At 41.1% G+C, this 23502-nt stretch overlaps 1 protein-coding gene across 1 annotated transcript in view; it reads right to left on the bottom strand.

The window, feature by feature from the left end:
• Nucleotides 1-23502, bottom strand: part of MACROD2 (mono-ADP ribosylhydrolase 2) — a 2467642-nt gene that overhangs the window by 1693488 nt on the left and 750652 nt on the right. The window contains exon 4 of the mRNA XM_056567894.1: nt 8601-8630. Within this exon, the coding sequence (XP_056423869.1) occupies nt 8601-8630 (30 nt within the window). The remainder of the gene's footprint in view (nt 1-8600; nt 8631-23502) is intronic.

Here is a 23502-nt window from a genome sequence, read left to right as displayed (position 1 = left end):
ATTGTTGCCTTAAAATACAATGTAGTACCCCAGCTCCATAGGAAAAAAAAAGTCTTCAAAGTCACACAGGCCAAATGTAAGTGGCCCTTCTTCTAGTTATGTAGTTCAGAGGGAGATTTAGCGTAGATTTTACACTGTTTTGGGGAGGTAATAATATGCATTTTTCGCACAATGGGTCAAAACGTTGCAAACTTCTGTGCAATGTATTTAGACTTATTAAAGAAAACAACTTGTAGTTTGGTGTAGTGTGGCATGGTTAGCTTTTTGAAGTGGTCAACTGTGACTTTAAAAAAAAAAATGTTTGGCTCAAGCACTCATATTTCTATGCAACCTCACACCAGCCCAGACCACACTTAGAAACTTGTCTAAATATTAGCTGTTTAGCTATTTATGAAGAACTTGCATCTCTTTGATGAAATGTGAGGGAAGTACACATTATGTATGCCAAGGCAAATGGGGGTAAAAAGAATTTGATCTACACAGAAAATGATACATTTCGCCCCATGTGTTTCAGCTCCAACTATTGGAAACAGGCCCAGAAAATCAAGTACACATCCATGCACTAAAGAGCTCGATGGATCTCAGGCTCGATGGATTTCAGGCTAATTCCTCCCGACCACGGGGACGGAAGATCGTGACGTCACAACTCTGCCCCCGTGTGACAGCCCCTCCCATAGACTTGCATTGAGGGGGCGGGGCGTGACATCACACAGGGGCGGAGTCGTGATGTCACGATCTTCCATCCCCGTAGTCAGGAGGAATTAGTCTGAGATCCTCCAGCGCTTACGGAAGCAGTTACAGGTGGGTGCTGCTTGCTTTATTGCGGGGGTCTCCAGCGGCGGGACCCCGGTGATAACACCGGGACCCCGGGATAAGATGTCTAGGGGCAGAGTACCCCTTTAAACATGCTACTGTTGTGGGCAAACCTGGTAAACAGGAACTACATTCGAAAAACTTTCCAATGTGTGCCCCCTATGTGTTGTGAAGTTGTATCTTTCAAGTCTGATACATAAGTGCTTATTCCCAATCCACACAATCGGGGCTAAGTGTGTAACCACAAGGGGACAGATTGCTGGGACCCCCGCAATCTCTTGCCCGGTGCCCAGTCTCTCCCCATGCATGCAACCTCCGCCCCTTGCACAGATTACTGTCAACCACAGAACAAAGTGGTGGCTGACACCCCCCTCCATGTATCTCTATGGGAGAGTGGAAGATACACAAGCACTATATCTCCCATAGAGATACATAAAGGTACGTGTCAGTCACCACTTACTAGGGCAGTTATATATATGGGGCAAATTCAGGAGGCAGATACCTATCACAAAGGGATAAGGATTCCATTTATAGTTAAATGTGGATAAATGAGACATATAATTTGCTATTCTGCATTATTAATATATAATTCTGCTCTTTTTATTATATGGATGGTAAAACAGTTGATGATATAACTTTAAAGCACTAGGTTTATTGAATATAAATATGCGAGCAGGTAGCAGTAACTATATATTGGCATCATGATTAGTTATGCTATATGATATATGAATGTCATTGGAAGGATAATCCCTTGTAGATTGCTACAATGTATACAAAGAACATGGTGGGTCATTTATTAAGTTAGATACATGTTACTAAAAATGTTGGCCCCATTCATAATACCATAGCATAACAATTCAAGGACCATTTATGCGATTAGTATGTATTTAGCTATTGCTCAATATAATTTTCTTTTCTAAGTCTGTGCGCATGCGCCTGCTTAGAATCAGTTTGGATCACATGACCTATGTCCATTATGTCATCGGAATGCAACCAATTACAGACAGAAGCATCATTGGAGATATCATGTGACTGAATTGTCCATTTAGGTTATAGATCGTCATGGATTGAGTCACATGATGGAGCGACAATAGCGCCGGATCTTGGGAAAATATATACAGAAACCTGACGGAAGTCACAATAGAGCGTCGACACACATATGAGGTAAGGGAAGACCTCTTAGAACATTGTCTGTAATAGGACAGTTGCGGATACCAACTTTAAAGCTCAAAGCTCCATTGGATATATGCGCTATTTGGTGTTGTGCCCACAGTACAACACGTCCAGGTGAGCGTACGCCATTACAGCGCAACCCTTTAAACTGTTAAGGAAAATAACGGCACATAGTTGCGCTTTGCTTTTTCAGGTTTTTTTTTCCATCTAAGTTCTTTTCCAAGTCAGTTTTACCCAGTGTTTTCCCATTTAGTAAATAATATGGATTTCCCTTCTCACATGCTTAACCTTACATATGTCAGTGCTAAATCTTCATTATCATTACCACTTTGGGATCTATTTGTATATGTTACCGTCTTCCCTTCTGTTAATTACATCTCACAGTTCATTTAGGTGTGATAGGTGACTACATACACTTGGTGAAGTGTAGTTTACCTTTCCCTCAGGTGCTAAGCAACAGTCTATCCAACATTCACGCGACAAAGAGAAAATATTCAAGGATGTCAGACATAAGCCTTTATGAATTTACAGCTGGTAGTCTGGGAGCATTTTTCCTTGCTGTCATAGTTTAAAGGGGTGTTTTAGGCTACCCAAAATAATTTATCCACCACTAGGAAAAAAAAAAAAAGCAGCCATGTGATTCACTCCCCAGCCACAACTCACAGGGCTTTGTTTGGTTTACTGCAGTTATGATGTGCAAGTACAACCACATGAAACGTCAGTCTCTGTGGTATACAATTTAATAACATTTGTTGTACATTTATCTTTCAGCAGAAGAGTCGGCACTTTGTGGGAAAATTCACAGTTTTTAACTTCACATACGCAGCAACTATTAATCATTACCTGGATATATATATTTTTTTATTTACTGTTGTATTTCCATTGGGGAATGCCTCCTCCCAGTTTGAGTATGCTTGTTAATTTTTCTTTGTGGCTCTATAATAGAGCCGCAAATGATTATGAACAGCGCAACTCGCACAAGAGCCTGCTCTGGTCACTTACATCATGATGTGCATCCACATTGGCTCCATAAGATCAATCATGATGACATGGAGGCAGTACCTCTAGCTATTACACAATATATTGGACCAGGTTTTGTTTACTAGTGGAAGGTGGATATGATAGGCAGGTATAATGATGTCAATGGACGTACAGGTACTGTTGTATGCTTCTATTGGCTATTGCATAATAGATGACGATTGGTTGAACAAACCACGACCACCACATTGGCTCCATGAGATTTCAAACATGATAAAAGTACCTCTGGCTATCATGCAATCTATTGGATCAGGTATCGCTTGGACAGATTGTGACACATGATTGGTTAGTGTATTCAAATCTCTACATTCAGGCCTTTGATTGTGTTTGAGGTGATTATCTGCCTTCTGTGACATCACTAACAGAGGCTTTAAAAGACCAAACAACATTTTTACAAAACTATTAGCCTAGAACTCTGCAGAAGCTCTACAGAGCGAAACATGCCAGGGGGGCCTAGTTGATTTGGTGTTTAAATCATTGTTGCTAGGGGGTGGCAGATGCACTACAAGCACCAGCTATTGCAGCTTTCATATCAAGTGTGGCACCAACATTTACAAATCGGAGGTGTGGCCATGGGCACCCCCATAGCCTGTACATTGGCAAATCTTTATGTGGCCATGTTAAAAAAGAAATTAGTTTTTTAGGATCACAATTCTTTCCTCATGTCCATTCGGTGCTCTCTCCGGTTTGTGGATGACGTATTCATAGCCTGGGAGTGCACTAGAACAGACTTCGAGGAATATGAGAGTTTTTTTAAATTCCACTAGTGATATGAATCTTAAATTTACTTTTAAGGTTGATGATACCCAACTCGAATGGATGTTCTTGTGCAAATGAAAAACAGACAGGTCTCTACTACAGGTTTTAGGAAACCTAATGCCTGCAATTCTTTTTATTTATTTTTTTATTAAGACCCTGGATAGAGCCTTTCGGCAGGACAGGAGGAATCTCCTGTTTAAAAAAACGTAAAAATAAAACTAATGATCAAAAAAAAAGCCCCTTAGCTAATGTAATAAAAAAGGCTTTAAAAAAAAAAACTGGTTCCTCATCACAAATAACCCAACATTAGTACATTAAGTAGATCGCAATCCACTATTTGCTTTTCAACGCTGTAAAAATCTGAGAGACGTTGGAAGTAAAAGTAAGTTCATTTGTCAGAAAAATACTGATTGTCTGAGTATAGCTCCACGGGTAACCATTAATGTGGCTCATGCTCAAGGTGTGCTTATATTCAACCTGGGAAATATTTCATATCAATGTCAATGGAGCTGATGTTCATGTTAATAATCCCATTACATGTAGAACACAATGGGTAGTATATGTTATAGTTTGCACATGTGGCCATTTTTATATTGGTAGTACCAAAAGATCAGTTAATATACATTTTAGAGAACATATTTATTCTATCAGAACATCAAAAGGGTCACCTTGGTTTATACAACATGTAAAAGAACATCATAATAATAATCACTGTGACCTAGTCTTTCATGGCATTGAAAGAGTTAACAGAGGTGAATGTGTTAACAGACGAAAAGCCTTACTCTGTTCGGAAACTAAATAGATAATTAAAACTATGCTTGTTTTTAACTTACATGAATCTTTTTTGTATTAAGTGTGCACCCCTTCTGACCTACGTCACTCTGCTATCAGTCTTAAGAAGTGCAGAAGTGCCAGAGGGTAAGGTCTGACGCGTATACAGCGCACGCGCAACAGCTGTCACCCATTTGCATGTTAGAGCTACGTCTCTGTCCATTTTTATGCACCTTGCACCTTTTACTTGGCACTGAATAATGACACTGACCTGGGGAGTGCGATCCTGCTTTTTCTATTGAATATTTACATCGAGTACACTGGTCATAGGTGCTATTACACTTGTTTATACATAACATTGGCAATTTAGGTGATATTAAAATTGCACTTCATATATTTTCCTTTAATTTTCATCTGTGTAGATTTATAAAAGTTATGTTTTAGTTGGGGGCTATAAGGAGGTGTTTTTGTGCCCTTTGGGCATTCTCCCATCCTTGGAGTATGCCTCCGTTTTTATTTCCCCTGCATGCTCATTACAATTCTTTGCGGCTCTATCATACATAGAGCCATAAAAAAATGTTTTAATCAGTCTACAGTGCACCGGGCGCAGACTCTCACTCTAAGCAGGGGACATCAGAGAGTGACATCAGTGATAAGCAGGGGACGTCAGAGAGTGACATCAGTGATAAGCAGGGCACTTCAGAGAGTGACATCAGTAATAAGCAGGGGACGTCAGAGAGTGACATCAGTGATAAGCAGGGGACGTCAGAGAGTGACATCAGTGATAAGCAGGGCACTTCAGAGAGTGACATCAGTAATAAGCAGCGGACGTCAGAGAGTGACATCAGTGATAAGCAGGGGACGTCAGAGAGTGACATCAGTGATAAGCAGGGGACGTCAGAGAGTGACATCAGTGATAAGCAGGGCACTTCAGAGAGTGACATCAGTGATAAGCAGGGGACGTCAGAGAGTGACATCAGTGATAAGCAGGGGATGTCAGAGAGTGACATCAGTAATAAGCAGGGGACGTCAGAGAGTGACATCAGTAATAAGCAGGGCACGTCAGAGAGTGACATCAGTGATAAGCAGGGCACTTCAGAGAGTGACATCAGTGATAAGCAGGGGACATCAGAGAGTGACATCAGTAATAAGCAGGGGACGTCAGAGAGTGACATCAGTAATAAGCAGGGGACGTCAGAGAGTGACATCAGTAATAAGCAGGGGACGTCAGAGAGTGACATCAGTGATAAGCAGGGGACGTCAGAGAGTGACATCAGTAATAAGCAGGGGACGTCAGAGAGTGACATCAGTAATAAGCAGGGGACGTCAGAGAGTGACATCAGTGATAAGCAGGGCACTTCAGAGAGTGGCATCAGTGATAAGCAGGGGACGTCAGAGAGTGACATCAGTGATAAGCAGGGGACGTCAGAGAGTGACACCAGTAATAAGCAGGGGACGTCAGAGAGTGACATCTGTAATAAGCAGGGGACATCAGAGAGTGACATCAGTAATAAGCAGGGGATGTCAGAGAGTGACATCAGTGATAAGCAGGGGACGTCAGAGAGTGACATCAGTGATAAGCAGGGGACGTCAGAGAGTGACATCAGTGATAAGCAGGGGACGTCAGAGAGTGACATCAGTGATAAGCAGGGGACGTCAGAGAGTGGCATCAGTGATAAGCAGGGCACGTCAGAGAGTGACATCAGTGATAAGCAGGGGCAGTTACAGGTCAGCTGGAGAACAGCAGCATCACTGTTATGTCTCATGTGTATGTTACATTGGTGGCCCAGCCCTTCCCTGGGTCCTTCACCAATGGCCTCCCAGCTAAGTCACCTTGCTGTTTCTGATTGGACTCTTATTAATTAAAGGTGACGATATTGATTAGAATTACATTTTGAATAAAAAAGAAAGACTCTGACTCCTGAGTAAAAAAATAAACTATGTATAATAATAATGAAATAAGAAATAAAGTTTAATGAGCAGGGTTATTTTTGCTTCTTATTTTTTTTTTTTTTTAAATATCTACTAAAAATTAAAAGCATATTAAATTACATGGGTGTATTCATAGCGTTAAAGGGGAACTCCAGAATAAAAATCTTATCTCCTATTCACATGATAGGGGATAAGTGTCTGATCACAGGGGGTTCAGCCCCAGAAATATGCACGGAGCAATCTCCGCTCCAGGCTGGATTACTGTTCACCACATTGGGGATAAGATGTCTAGTACCGAAGTTCCCCTTTAACATCAAAACATATAAGAAATTATGACTCAAATCAGAAAATGGCAGCTTGATATTTCTATTAAAGGGGTATTCCAGTAAAAAACTTTTTTTTTCATATCAACTGGCTTGAGAAAGTTAAACAGATTTGTAAATTACTTCTATTAAAAAGTCTTAATCCTGCCAGTAATTATCAGCTGCTGAAGTTGAGTTGTTCTTTTCTGTCTGACAACAGTGCTTTCTGTTGACATCTCTGTCTGTCTCAGGAACTGTCCAGGGTAGGAGCAAATCCACATAGCAAACCTGTCCTTCTCTGGACAGTTCCTGGGTCAGACAGAGGTGTCAGCAGAGAGCACTGTTGTCAGACAGAAAAGAACAACTCAACTTCAGCAGCTGATAAGTACTGGAAGGATTAAGATTTTTTAATAATCATTTAAAATTGGTTTAACTTTCTGGAGCCAGTTCATATGAAAAAAAAAGTTTTTTTACTGGAATACCCCTTTAAATGGCTTGACTATTATTAGAAAAATGCTGCTTCTTTCTTACAAAAACAACACACCTGATCTGTCTGGTTTTGCAGCTTGGCTCCACTGAAATGAATGGGACTGAGCTGCAGTAATACACACAACCTGCAGAAAGAAGTGGTGCTGTTTTTGCAGGAAATCTCTAAGCCTGGACAATTCCTTTGCTTTATGTAATATTGACTATGCTCGACCCCTTCATGACATTGTCAAGAAGAGGTGAAGCAGGGATGACATTAAAATTTTGCCCATGTCATCAACATGAATCCAGAGAACATAGAGACAATTAGACCAGGTTCACACCACCGAAATTCAGAGCGGAATTCCATATTGAAATTCCTCTCAGAAATTCCAGAGCAGAGGAGTCCTATTGCTGGCATGTGGATGTAAAGTGCTCTGCTGGCGCACAACAAGGTGCATATGAGAAGGAGCGCCATTGAGCTTTTGGAGAGAGAATTTGGCTGGAATTCAAGTCGGAGGCCATGTGCGTTTACCAAGCCTCATGGTGTCAGAACAGTAAACACCCCCCCACATGTGATCCCATTTTGGAAATTACGCCCCTCACAGAATGTAATAAGGGGTGCAGTGAGTATTTACACCCCACTGGCGTTTGACAGATTTTTGGAACAGTGGGCAGTGCAAATGAAAAATTTAATTTTTTATTTTCACGGACCACTGTTCTAAAAATATGTCGGACACCTTTGGCTGCCTGGACATGCTGGGAGTTTCCAACATATGGATGGCCATAGTTTAGAGACCACTACACAGTGGTCTCCAAATTGTGGTCCTCCAGATGTTGTAAAACTACAACTCCCAGCATGCCTAGACTGTCTGGGTATGCTGGGAGTTGCAGTTTTGCTAATTGTAAGGGGGAGATCACTCACTTGCCGCATCATCGATGCCGCCAAACCTCCGGACACCCACCGCTCCCGACGCCGGACCTCCAGACACCAGCCGCTCCCGCAGCGCACCTCCCAATCCCACCACGCACCCACCGATTCTGCCGCACATGCACACCTGATCGCTGATCGGGTTAATCAAATGAGGTCCTGTGACTTTAGCTAATTAACCCGATCAGCACCGTGGGAGCGCATATTTAATGAACACCGAATATATATGACGGAATGCGCAAAGGTATCACCTCATCTGCCGTATATATACGGCGTTCTGCAGGAAGGGGTTAAAATGTATCAATGACCTAATTCACAAATGTTCTGTTGTGTTCTGTTTTATAAATAACAATGCACATGATAAATAATCGTTTGTATAAAAAATATAAGACACTATAAGAGAAGAACCCACTTACCTCCGCCACCGCCAAGAAGGCTTGAGTTTGCTGAAAAAGAAAGACAAACAATACTAAATTACTAAACCAATCAATGCAATTAGTTTGTTGCCAAAATAAACTTTCAGGCTTTCATGTATTGATCATTGCTGGACGATGCACTTTATGCAAGTTTTTGCACCGGCTCCTTCAAGTTCCCTCTAGAGTTTTTTTTTTTTTTTAACCAAACCTAAATTATTTTCACAGCCTATGCACCAACAGTTTCATCCCACACTTCAGATGATGAATCTTAAAGTATTTAATTAAAATACTGTCAAGATATAACATTTTCACAGCACAATGTCTACTGAAAAAAAAATCTCACATTATCTAAATACCATCCCTACGTGTTCTTTGAAGACATTTCGTTCGGAATGAGATTGGAAGGCCGGGTAGAAGAAGGCAGAAAACAGGATTAATTAACTATGACAAAAAAAAAAAAAAAGGAGAAACACGCTCTATGAAAAAAGCACCGAGGCAGAGCTGACTTACCCAACCATGAGAGGTGCTTTGCTGCACCGGCATGGTTATTGGAAGGAGATCGGAACGAGCAGTCCTCATTCGTTTTATATCCCACAATATTAGTTTTAATCTCAAATGAGCATTTCTAAACACCGTATCCCTGAGATGTCACACAAAATGTGAACCGCTAAACTGCTGTTCTATTGACGTTAACACAAGCATCATGATTTCCTGAAACATTGTTTTTTCAGCCACAATTGATGTAAGCATACGGTAATTAAAACGGTAACCTTTCTAGGGTTACCAAGTACAGAAGAGTATATATGCTCGGCACCGCAAGTTGGAGAGACCGCAGTAGGTGGTGTCAATACGGAAGGAAAATGTACCGATAGAATTGCGTGCTGTGATTCTCCACGTGGTGGTGCAGTATTCAAAGGGATAGCTAATAGATACTGTAGATAGAAGCAGGATGGAAAACGCACTCACCACTTTCTTCGTCGGACGAATCAATCTTTATTGCAGCGTGTAGTTCATAAAATCTTCAGGTGCAAGCGTGCACAGGGAGCTGAAGGTGGACACAGGCAGGGGGCGTGCAGGGGGCGGCAACTAGTTTCACGCACGTGGGCGCTTCCTCTGGCTCGCACTTGCGAGCCAGAGGAAGCGCCCGCGTGCGCGAAACTAGTTGTCGTCCCCTGCCTGTGTCCACCTTCAGCTCCCTGTGCACGCTTCTACCTGAAGATTTTATGAACTACACGCTACAATAAAGATTGATTCGTCTGACTAAGAAAGCGGTGAGTGTGTTTTCCATCCTGCTGCTATCTACACTTTCTATGGTTACACTTGCAATGCAAAAATGTTTTTATCATGAATGAATTCCTACTAAATGGAATAAATGACATTATTTTAAATTCTTTTTATTGATTTACATATGATTTTCTTTCTGTTATAGTTATTAATTGCCCCTTACTGTGCTTTGTATGACCTGCAAAAGAGGTTGGAGGAGGAAAGTAACAACATTAAAAAAGATTTTTGGTTTTGATAAAAGTCTATTTATGATGCAAATTAAGTGCATACAGATAGATTGAATGAATGATTAATTACATGATTGATAGATAGAGATAGATGAAGAGAGAAACAAATACTGAGGCATTTATACAGTATATCCCTTAAGTGAGTCCACCCCTCACATTATATACACTATCTCCCATAAGTGAGTCCACCCCTCACATTATATATACAGTATATCCCTTAAGTGAGTCCACCCCTCACATTATATACAGTATCTCACATACATGACTCCACCCCTCACATTATATATACAGTATATCCCATAAGTGAGTCCACCCCTCACATTATATATACAGTATCTCCCATAAGTGAGTCCACCCCTCACATTATATATACAGTATATCCCATAAGTGAGTCCACCCCTCACATTATATATACAGTATCTCCCATAAGTGAGTCCACCCCTCACATTATATACAGTATCTCCCATAAGTGAGTCCACCCCTCACATTATATACAGTATATCCCATAAGTGACTCCACCCCTCACATTATATATACAGTATCTCCCATAAGTGTGTCCACCCCTCACATTATATATACAGTATCTCCCATAAGTGAGTCCACCCCTCACATTATATACAGTATCTCCCATAAGTGAGTCCACCCCTCACATTATATATACAGTATCTCCCATAAGTGAGTCCACCCCTCACATTATATATACAGTATCTCCCATAAGTGAGTCCACCCCTCACATTATATATACAGTATCTCCCATAAGTGACTCCACCCCTCACATTATATATACAGTATCTCCCATAAGTGAGTCCACCCCTCACATTATATACAGTATCTCCAATAAGTGAGTCCACCCCTCACATTATATATACAGTATCTCCCATAAGTGAGTCCACCCCTCACATTATATACAGTATCTCCAATAAGTGAGTCCACCCCTCACATTATATATACAGTATCTCCCATAAGTGAGTCCACCCCTCACATTATATACAGTATCTCCAATAAGTGAGTCCACCCCTCACATTATATACAGTATCTCCCATAAGTGAGTCCACCCCTCACATTATATATACAGTATCTCCCATAAGTGACTCCACCCCTCACATTATATACAGTATCTCCCATAAGTGAGTCCACCCCTCACAATTTATACAGTATCTCCTATAAGTGAGTCCACCCCTCACATTATATATACAGTATCTCCCATAAGTGACTCCACCCCTCAGATTATATATACAGTATCTCCCATAAGTGAGTCCACCCCTCACATTATATATACAGTATCTTCCATAAGTGACTCCACCCCTCACATTATATACAGTATCTCCCATAAGTGAGTCCACCCCTCACATTATATACAGTATCTCCCATAAGTGAGTCCACCCCTCACATTATATACAGTATCTCCCATAAGTGAGTCCACCCCTCACATTATATATACAGTATCTCCCATAAGTGAGTCCAACATTATATACAGTATCTCCCATAAGTGAGTCCACCCCTCAGATTATATATACAGTATCTCCCATAAGTGAGTCCACCCCTCACATTATATATACAGTATCTTCCATAAGTGACTCCAACCCTCACATTATATACAGTATCTCCTATAAGTGAGTCCACCCCTCACATTATATATACAGTATCTCCCATAAGTGAGTCCACCCCTCACATTATATATACAGTATCTCCTATAAGTGAGTCCACCCCTCACATTATATATACAGTATCTCCCATAAGTGAGTCCACCCCTCACATTAAATATACAGTATCTCCAATAAGCGAGTCCACCCCTCACATTATATATACAGTATCTCCCATAAGTGAGTCCACCCCTCACATTATATATACAGTATCTCCCATAAGTGAGTCCACCCCTCACATTATATATACAGTATCTCCCATAAGTGAGTCCACCCCTCACATTATATATACAGTATCTCCTATAAGTGAGTCCACCCCTCACATTATATATACAGTATCTCCCATAAGTGAGTCCACCCCTCACATTATATATACAGTATCTCCCATAAGTGAGTCCACCCCTCACATTATATATACAGTATCTCCCATAAGTGACCCCACCCCTCACATTATATACAGTATCTCCTATAAGTGAGTCCACCCCTCACATTATATACAGTATCTCCCATAAGTGTGTCCACCCCTCACATTATATATCCAGTATCTCCCATAAGTGAGTCCATCCCTCACATTATATATACAGTATCTCCCATAAGTGATTCCACCCCTCACATTATATACAGTATATCCTATAAGTGAGTCCAACATTATATACAGTATCTCCCATAAGTGAGTCCACCCCTCAGATTATATACAGTATCTCCTGTAAGTGACTCCACCCCTCACATTATATATACAGTATCTCCCATAAGTGACTCCACCCCTCACATTATATACAGTATCTCCCATAAGTGAGTCCACCCCTCACATTATATATACAGTATCTTCCATAAGTGACTCCAACCCTCACATTATATACAGTATCTCCTATAAGTGAGTCCACCCCTCACATTATATATACAGTATCTCCCATAAGTGAGTCCACCCCTCATATTATATATACAGTATCTCCCAGAAGTGAGTCCACCCCTCGCATAATATATACAGTATCTCCCATAAGTGACTCCACCCCTCACATTATATATACAGTATCTCCCATAAGTGAGTCCACCCTCACATTATATATACAGTATCTCCTATAAGTGAGTCCACCCCTCACATTATATATACAGTATCTCCCATAAGTGAGTCCACCGCTCACATTATATATACAGTATCTCCCATAAGTGAGTCCACCCCTCAAATTATATATACAGTATCTCCCATAAGTGAGTCCACCCCTCACATTATATATACAGTATCTCCTATAAGTGAGTCCACCCCTCACATTATATATACAGTATCTCCCATAAGTGAGTCCACCCCTCACATTATATATACAGTATCTCCCATAAGTGAGTCCACCCCTCACATTATATATACAGTATCTCCCATAAGTGACCCCACCCCTCACATTATATACAGTATCTCCTATAAGTGAGTCCACCCCTCACATTATATACAGTATCTCCCATAAGTGTGTCCACCCCTCACATTATATATCCAGTATCTCCCATAAGTGAGTCCACCCCTCACATTATATACAGTATCTCCCATAAGTGAGTCCACCCCTCACATTATATATATAGTATCTCCCATAAGTGAGTCCACCCCTCATATTATATACAGTATATCCTATAAGTGAGTCCACCCCTCACATTATATGTACAGTATCTCCCATAAGTGAGTCCACCCCTCACATTATATATACAGTATATATCGGCGGGTTCCAGTGACAACAAGTCTAACAAATGTGAGCCAAAGACACAGCCTAATGGATAGGACATCAGTTCTGTTTTGACAAGCAATAAGGTTTTAGTACACAGAGTACAAACAAAGCATTATATAAGCAATCAGCATTAAAAGCATTATATACAACGCAATGGGAAGTTGCCTAGTGGGGGACAAAATAATAGGCAGTTTAAAGGGAATCTTTCAATGGCAATTCACATTCCATACTGCTGACACTGTTAGGGTAAGGAGACACATGCCCCTTTCACATATCTGTTTGTGCTTTCATAATGTAGAAAAATCCTTTTATTCTTTGGTGCCAAGAGTCAAAGAGGCGTTCCTAAGCCCCTGAAGTGCTGAGGACTGAAATGTTTCCTGGCTCCCCGTCCCATCCCTGCTTGTTTGACAGTCAGCGGCAAGCCGATCCCTGACAGTCATTCAAGCAAGTACAGGGATGGGATGGAGCAAAGAGGTGTTTCACCGTTCAGCACTTTAGGGTTTTGGGAACGCTTCTTTGCGCCAGAGAATAAAAGCATTTTTCTACTAAGTATAGTAGTGCAATGAACACATTTTTTGTTGTTTTCAATAGGGTTACTTTTTTTTTTTTTTTCTAAGTCAAATGATGATTAAAAAACAACTTCCCAATACTTTTCAATCTTTTAGGATTTCAGATACTGTATAATCTGATGGTGTGCTGGTTCAACATCTTTTTCTTGACGCTACGTGGCATGTAAAAGCCAGTGCGGTTCTGAGCACCCATTTCTTTAATGGGGGTGAACTGGAGGTCTAACCATGACGAGGATAGGATTGGTTACAGACAGCTTCTCTCACCTTGCCATGTTGCAAAACTACAACTCTTAGCATGCCCTGGTGGCACCTCTAGTAGTGGTGATGAGATTAGCTTGAGATCTCGGAAAAATCAGATCTCGGAAACATCTTGTTGACTCATGGATATGCACTAATACTCTCATTAGAGTGGCAAAGGCAAAGTAAACTTCTACCAGACCATAATATGAATCACCTGGAGGCCTTCTTTTGTAAAGTTTATTCACAGGCACTAAAACCTCTAAGAGTTCGGATTTAATCCAGGAGAGGAGGGCCACATGTGTCAAGAAAGTGAAATGATTGACAGCACTGAAAGTCAACAAGAGGTGAGCAATCATAACGAGTAGTTTAACGCATGCAACAATCTACAAAAGTAGTCACAAATCGTGACTCGACTTCAGATTCGGCACATCCAGTGTCTGCACATCATCAAAATGCCAGTAATGCATTGTAATTTAGTGCATGGTTCTTCTTAAGATTAAGTACTTTTATTCTCATGGCATTGATAGTCAAGCAAGAACAAAGGTGTCAGCAAATTCATGTTCTGGAATGATGTAATACAGATGAGTTTGGGGACATGTTGGCTGTTTGATGCATTCCTCTGCTTCTTGATGTTCAGCATGTACTAACAAAGTAAAAGGGGGGGGGGGGGCATTACATAAAGTCATTTCTAATGTTTTACATGTTAAAGAGGACCTGTGGTGTCTTTAATTAGTGTTGGGCACGAATATTTGCATTTTTTATTTTTATCGCCAATATTGCGAATATATTCGCTATATATTCGAAATTGCGAATATTCGCTGTTGTCCCGCATATGCGAATATAACGAATATGCAAATTTTACGAATATAGGACAAATATTCGTCTATATATTTGTGAAATATTGCGAATTCCAATATGGGCAATGCCGCTCATCACTCTCTTTTATATACGTGTGTCATCACCATTATCATCAGTGCACAGCTGCAGTTTGACAGATCTGGGTGTTTTTTTTCTCTCTCTCTCTCTCTCTCTCTCTCTAGCAATTGGTGCCATTAATTTTGGTACCTAATTACGTTAATGAGGCCATAGACTGTCATGTACTCTGTTCTGAATGGGAAAAACTTCAGGTCCATGCACACTGGTAACCACCAACTTGACTATGCCCATAGGCTACATAGGGGGCGGTCACCACTGCTCTCCCATGGTTCTTCCTGTTGAGGACTAAGCAGTTGCAACTGCTCAGATGGCAGTTTAGACCTTCTGTAGCATAAAGCAGTGTTTCACAAGCAAGGTCCTCAAGTACTCTCAATAGGTCATGTTTTCAGGATTTCCTTTGTCTTTCACATGTGATATACAACACAACACTGACTGACACTGATTGACAATCAATTTCACATGCTGTTGTGCATATGGAACAGACAGCAGGTGGAAATGACACCCCCAATAAAGAAGTGGTTCTGCAGGTGGTGACCACAGACCACTCCTCAGTTCCTATGCTTCCTGGCTGATGTTTTGGTCACTTTTGAATGCTGGAGGTGCTTTCACTCTAGTGGTAGCATAAGATGGAGTCTACAACCCACACAAGTGGCTCAGGTAGTGCAGCTCATCCAGGATGGCACATCAATGTGAGCTGTGGTAAGAAGGTTTGTTGTGTCTGTCAGCATAGTGTCCAGAGCATGGAGGCACTACCAGGAGACAGGCCAGGACATCAGGAGACGTGGAGGAGGCCGTAGGAGGACAGCAACCCAGCAGCAGGACCGCTGCCTCTGCCTTTGTGCAAGGAGGAGAAGGAGGAGCACTGCCAGAGCCCTTCAAAATGACCTCACGCAGGCCACAAATGTGCATATGTCCACTCAAACGGTCAGAAACAGACTCCATGAGGGATCAGCTTAAAGCCCAACACTGTGCAGGACATTTTGGCATATGCCAGAGAACACCAAGAATGGCAAATTCGCCACTGGCGCCCTGTGTTTTTCACAGATGAAAGCAGGTTCACACTGAGCATATGTGACAGAGTCTGGAGATGCCGTGCAGAACATTCTGCTGTCTGCAATATCCTCCAGCCCAGCATAACCGGTTTGGCGGTGGTGTGGCATTTCTTTGGGGGCCGCACAGCCCTTTATGTGCTTTCAAGAGGTAGCCTGACTATCATTAGGTACCGAGATGAGATCCTCAGACCCCTTGTGAAACCATATGCTGGTGCGGTTGGCCCCGGCTTCCTCATAATGCAAGACAATGCTAGACCTCATGTGGCTGGAGTGTGTCTGCAGTTCCTGCAAGAGGAAGGCATTGATGCTATGGACTGGCCTGCCCGTTCCCCAGACCTGAATCCGATTGAGCACATCTGGGACATCATGTCTCGCTCAGTCCACCAATGCCACATTGCACCACAGACTGTCCAGGAGTTGGCAGATACTTTAGTCCAGGTCTGGGAGGACATCCCTCAGGAGACCATCCTCCACCTCATCAGGAGCATGCCCAGGTATTGTAGGGAGGTCATACGGGCACGTGGAGGCCACACACACTACTGAGCCTCATTGTGACTTGTTTTAAGGACATTACATCAAAGATTGATCAGCCTGTAGTGTGGTTTTCCACTGTGATTTTGAGTGTGACTCCATATCCAGACCTCCATGGGTTGATAAATTTGATTTCCATTGATAATTTTTGTGTGATTGTGTTGTCAGCACATTCAACTATGTAAAGATGAAAGAATTTCATACGATTAGTTCATTCATTCAGATCTAGGATGTGTTATCTTAGTGTTCCCTTTACTTGTGGTAATACCTTATGTACTGACCATAAATAAATCCTAAAAACATGACCTGTTGGAGGTACTTGATGACCACGCTTGGGAAACACTGCCATAGATGATAGAATCAACTGCATATCCCCAGCTATTTAGCAGGTAATGACAGGGAAGGAGAACAATCTATAGGTCGTTGTGAATATTAGTGTAAGTATAATATTCATATGGAGTCCAGATTAGAGAGGAAGTCTTAAGAAGTGATGGAAAATTACAAGGAAATGTGGACATAATTATTACTATTAGTTTACTACAGAAAATACATGCAGTTTAGGCTTGTGTTTTTAGGTCCTGCACATGCACCATGGTTTGGCCATTTGAGTATTGCCCAAAATAAAAATGAAAGTATTTTCAACTGGTCATGATTAGTAGAAACTATGCCACTTTTTTTTTCTTTTTTTAAGGCCATACAGAGGCCATACAGCATCCCAAAAACAGCAAAAAATTTATATTAAATGAATGTATTTTCCAAATGAGTATGTAATACTGATTATGTGCAGGCACTATGGGGACATTTATCATTGGCTTTACACCACTTTAATGTTCTAAATGTCCCTGCAAATTTTGTGCAATTAATTTTTTTTTTGCACAATTTGTTGGTAGAACATCCTTCAAAGTTGTTTACTGTTTGGTGCACTGAACACCACTTTTTTTAAATTTAGAAGTGTTTTTTTTTTTTCGCAAATCTGCTTTTTTTTGTGTGTGTATGAAGTGTATGAAAGCGTACAGGACACGTACCAATGAGTCAGATGCCAGAGCAATACATACATTTAGGTGCACCACTGTGGTAGATGTGGTTGAGGGTTAGTCAAATGTAACTGTCTACATCTACCACAGTAGTGCACCAAAATGTATTATTCTATATGTTACACATCCACACTTTTCATCGGGTGTAGGATGCCATTGTGGCACTTGTAGTCTGCTGCAGGAATCCCCCATTTTATGCATTTTATGCTGGGGATCGCCCATAGCAATGGACCACAAGTGCAGGATCTGCTCCCCCAGCATAAATGCACAACTGCATTTGGGGTTGAGCATTTCCTGCCATTTGAAACCACTTTTTTTTTCTTGTTGGTCATGTCTTGTACTTGGAGGTGTTTAACTCCAAATTTAAAGTGCCTTAATCACTATTATAGGCAGCATTTTGGTGCACCTGTGAGGCCGGCAAAATATCTGCCTACTTGGGTGGGGCTCATAGTCTTCTTCCCTCCTCCCATTGTATGTGTGCCCAGCCACACTGGAGTGAACTGGGAGCAGCCTGTGAGTCGGACCTAATACTGCTGTAATTGCCCACTGGCCCCTGGCATTGCCCATACAACACAGGTAGGTTAGTGTTAGGTCTCGTGCCACTTGAGAAACCTTGGCATTGGTGTGCGGGCTCAGGTATGTCCTTCATATAAAGGATATACTGGCTAATGTCTCTACCTCTACATCTACCACAGTAGTGCACCTAAATTTATGTATTATTCTATATGGGTGTAGGATGCCTTTGTGGCACTTGTAGTCTGCTGTAGGCATCCCCCATTGTATGCATTTTATGCTGGGAATCGCCCATAGCAAGGGACCACAAGCGCAGGATCTGCTCCCCCATTATAAATGCACAATTGCATTTGGGGTTGAGCACCTCCTGCCATTTGAAACCACGTTTTTTTCTTGTTGTTCAGATGTCAGAGCACAAAGCTTAAACCTAGATCTGCAGCTCACTGGTTTATACTGTATAAGTACGCAGGATTTATCAAGTCTGTGCACCATTTTGGAAAATTTTCAGAATCCGTGTAACAAATACACCAAGCAAACAGGGGTAAAATCTCTACTACCTCTCACCAACATTGATAATTGTCCCCCTCTGTGTTGGTACTATGGGGCAATATATGAGCTTGGTTATGTGCATGTAAACAAAGTGGTTATATTGACTTACACACTTGCAAAATAAACTGTCTTCACAAAGCTTTTGAATATTTTGTTTAAATAAAACCTGACATTTTTTTTTTTCAAGCATAAATGAATTTCAGAAAAGTTGTTTCTGTTCTGTAGTATAATTGTGGGCAATACACCATTGGCTGTTCAGCGGTCCTTTACCCAATGCCTTTTCCTATTACTGGATGGAAGGGCACTTGTAATGCGATGTTTATGGATAGATATAAGCCAAAGGACTCAAGTCTAAGGACAGATGAGGTAGAAAATTATCTATTTCTTTTCTTGTCCCTGACTCCACCGTTTGCATGAAGCACTTCACTGTCATCTCTCCCTTGAGATCAATGCGTTCTATGTGGAACATCTATCTCGCCTCCATTCATGTGTCAAAAACAGAAGAGAAGAGGGACAAATTAAATGATGCTCCTCGGTACAAGATCTTACCTTGATAGTATTGACCATGATGGAACATGCATGCTGTACTCTGGAACCATATTATACAGAACATTTATGACAGTTGACAGTACAGTTTAGCTCTTTTTTTTTTCCAATTTTGTTCTTTTAAGCCATTTTTTATCAGTTTATTAAAGTTATTTTTTATAGGACCCAAATTAATCTTTCTTATAACATGAATTGCAGCCCATTCACTGAAACACTGAATTGACTCATGATGACCAGGTTCACACAGGGAAGTTTTGTGCAGTTTTTTTTTTTGTGCCATATTCTGCAATTTTAAATTACCCCACACGTGCGGGGTTATTTCCTTACCTTGTACAGGGATTTTTATGAACTTCCTTTAGGTGTTTGGAGCAGTCCTAGAAATATCTGCAAGAAATATTTTGCACTAAACATACTTCTAAGGAAAAGGATCATAAAGGACATAATAAAAACTGACCTGGTTGTATCAACTTACTATAAAAACATGGCCCATGTGATTACACACACTTATTGTATTTCTGGTCAGAGATAATGATTCCCAGTGAGAATCCCTCTGAATCATTTACACACAATGATAGTCACTAGATGTTTTCCGGTCACTTACAAAACTTTAATGTGCAAACTTGTCCTAAGCAAACACCAAATGACTTAGAGTACAATGCAAGCTGATAACCACCTGCCAAAATAGATAGTGAGTTATAGGTGGCCCCTGTAGCCCTTAACACTAAACTATCAACCATCATGTCGCAGTATAAAATATTAAAGCTGTTCCTGAAAATATCAGTTTTGGATCAAACCAGTGTCTTGTTTTATTGCGATTTGCATAATTACTATATTTTGTTACGTGATTTCATAAAAAACACAGTAAAAACAGTAAAATCTCAATGTGTGAACGCAGCCTAAAGTATTACCAAATACTGCTTTTAACTCAAAATTGGTCAATATTTAAGATTTTAAAACCAGCTGCCTGATAAATTTGAATACATTTATGGATGGAAATTGATCGTCCAATCGTCTGGTGACACAAATATGAAGATTATCAGGAAAATGTAATTATTATGGATATAAAATGAAGAATTCTTTTTTGGCACATTTTTTGGGCAGTCTATGGACCCACAAAAAATGGTTGGTTTGCAAATTGCACATTAGTTTTTTCTGTAGCCCAAAAATGGATTAAAAAAATGCCAAGAAAATTAGCAAAAAGGAATCAAAAACAGCCAACAGTAGCTGCTCAGCCACCTGAAGGTTATATTTTCTGACCCTTATTGTAACATTTCTTGCTGGGGCAGAGATTATTTGACCAATAGGTGGCTGTCAGCAGTCAGAACAGAGCTGCAATGACTGCTGGGAATTGTAGTCAACTGGCGGCGCAGATAGAAGTGGAGCAGAGTATAATGAAAGGGCAGATAACACCACAGGGGCCACAGGAAAAGACAAGCCCAGACAAAACCCATGTAAGGGGGCATAATAAAGGTAGCCTGGACAATGGATGTTTTTTTTTTTGTTTTTATTGTGTAGTCAGATAATCCCTTTAAAGAGAACCCATAATGTTTAAGATTCACTATTCAATATTTATTTTGTATGGGAAAAAAAATCACTGCAGAAAGTCATTTACTCAATTAAAACTTCTGCTCATTTTGTGCTTAGGAGTCCAGGGGGCAGTTCTACTCAATAATTGAGGGCTACCTATGTATGTCCTCACACTGGACTTCCAAGCTCAGAATAAGACACAGTTTAAATAAATAAATAAACTACTATCTATACTGAATCTTTTCTCATAAATATGTATATTAAAGGGGTTATTGAGGAATAGGAAAACAGAGCTAATTAAAAAAATCAGCACCACGTGTGGTATTACAACTTGGCTCCAATGACTTTAATGGAACTGAGCTACAATACCACACACAACCTGTGGACAGATGTGTCGCTGTTTTTGGAAGAATTAAGTTTTTCTAGTCCTGGATAACCCTTTAATCTGGTCAGCTTCTCCTTCTCTTTGGCATGGATTGCTAAAAAAGCATTTTTAAGGTGACAGGTTTCCTTTAAGATAACTTTTACTTTTTATTCTACAATTAAAAAGTTTGGATTATTAGATTATTTCCTCTATGAAGGAAAAAGGTAGAGGTCATCAGTATAACTTAATAAGCATAGTTTTTATTTTATTTTTAATAATAGAAGAAATGCCCCATGCCTAACATCCCCCCCCCCCATGTTGTGCTTCGATCGTTCTAGAATTCATCTCATAAATGACTTAGTACATGATAGGTATTGGGTTAACCTCCTTACGCTATAGACTTGTCACAAAACACAGCTATAAACATTTTAATGGAGGAAATGATTCATAAGAAACACCAATCAGTGTCACAGCAGTAAAATAAAAGAAGAGACATTTGCCAATACTATAGACAGATTTTAATTCATCAATAAAACATCAGAGTAGGGGGAAGCCGTGAGCTGGGTAATTTATGAGCGCGGCGGCTATAGAGCGTCGTACACGCTCGCGGAGACTTTCTTACGTGTCACCACATTTTGTTTGATCTGGCTGCTGAGGAAAAATGGGAACAGCAAGACACTTGGCTAAGCGGAATCGCGAATGGCTTTGTTTAGAAGCAGGGGGGCTCCATCTTCCTCCGGTGTTCGCTCATTTTAACATAATTATATTTTATGTATAATAGAGCAATCATCTAACGCCACAATAACCACATTCCCCTTGAAATACATTATTGATACGTAGTTTCCTTGTAAACGCAGAGCAATATCAAGTTACATAGCCATACTGATGGCTTTTACTACTGGCAGTGCGGAATCAATATGAATCACTGTACCCGGAGGCATGAGGGGATCATAACACAGAAATGCAATCATATATTATATTATTACTTTAAAAATGTAATACATTAGATGAAGCGTATTGAGAGCTGACTGGCACTGTTATGTTGTAGAGAAAGGATGTGCCACCTGTTAGCAAGCTGGCAGCACGATACCGAGTCGTATTTGATTGGACTTGTAGTCTGCATGGAGTTTGCTTACCTAGGCTGGCAGGACATTTTGGATCTCAAAGGAAAGACACAGAATTGCATATATACTACTTAAGCTAGTAAAGTGTGAAATTACCGTCAGAGTATTACCGCAGCTAATATATAGAACAGAACGGGAGACATCAAGATGGTTGCATAGTTACTGCTGAAAATAATAACTAACCTGCGTGAAATATGTTTACGCAGCTCGATGGGAAGCCGAGCCCTGTAAGACTAGAGCTATACCGCGACTGAGGCCTATAATTCCCGCCATTGTTGTGTCGCAAGTGAATTAGTGTGATGTACTTCAATAGAAGTAAATTGGACGTGCATCCCTCCATTCTCTTATTGTAATTAGATGCGGGATGAGGGGTATGCAGAATAGGTAGTTTCCTAGGGTGCCATTGAGGGGGTGTGATTTATTTAGTTTTAATTTTTTTTCTTCTGTTTATAAAGCAATTTCCACCTTTTGTGTTTACAACACCGGGGATTGTAAGCAAACCTCTAACACAGTGTTTTCCAACCAGTGTGCCTCCAGCTGTTGCAAACCTACAACTTCAGCCTTTGGCTGTCCGGGCATGCTAGAAGTTGTAGATTTTCAATAGCTAAAGGCACACTTTAGGACAGTTAAAGGGGTTCTCCGGTGCATACACATCTTTTCCCCTATCCAAAGGATAAGGGATAAGATGCCTGATCGCGGGAGTCCCGCCGCTGGGGACCCCCTGGATCATGCACGCGGCAACCCGTTTGTAATCAGTCCCCAGAGCGTGTTTGCTCCGGGACTGATTACAGGCGATCACCGGGCCGGTGGCATGTGATGTCACGCCCCTGCCCCTGTGTGACATCACGCTCCGCCCCTCAATGCAAGCCTATGGGAGGGAGCTTGATAGCTGTCACGCCCCCTCCCGTAGGCTTGCATTGAGGGGTGGAGCGTGACATCACATGGGGGCAGAGGCGTGACGTCACACGGGGGCGGAGGCGTGACGTCACACGGGGCGGAGGCTCGGTGGTCGCCTGTAATCAGTCCCGGAGCGAACACGCTCCGGGGACTGATT

The sequence above is a fragment of the Hyla sarda genome, chromosome 3 (genome assembly GCF_029499605.1).
Source record: "Hyla sarda isolate aHylSar1 chromosome 3, aHylSar1.hap1, whole genome shotgun sequence".
NCBI classification, from domain to species: Eukaryota; Metazoa; Chordata; class Amphibia; order Anura; family Hylidae; genus Hyla; species Hyla sarda.
This window is presented reverse-complemented; position numbering and strand designations above follow the sequence as displayed.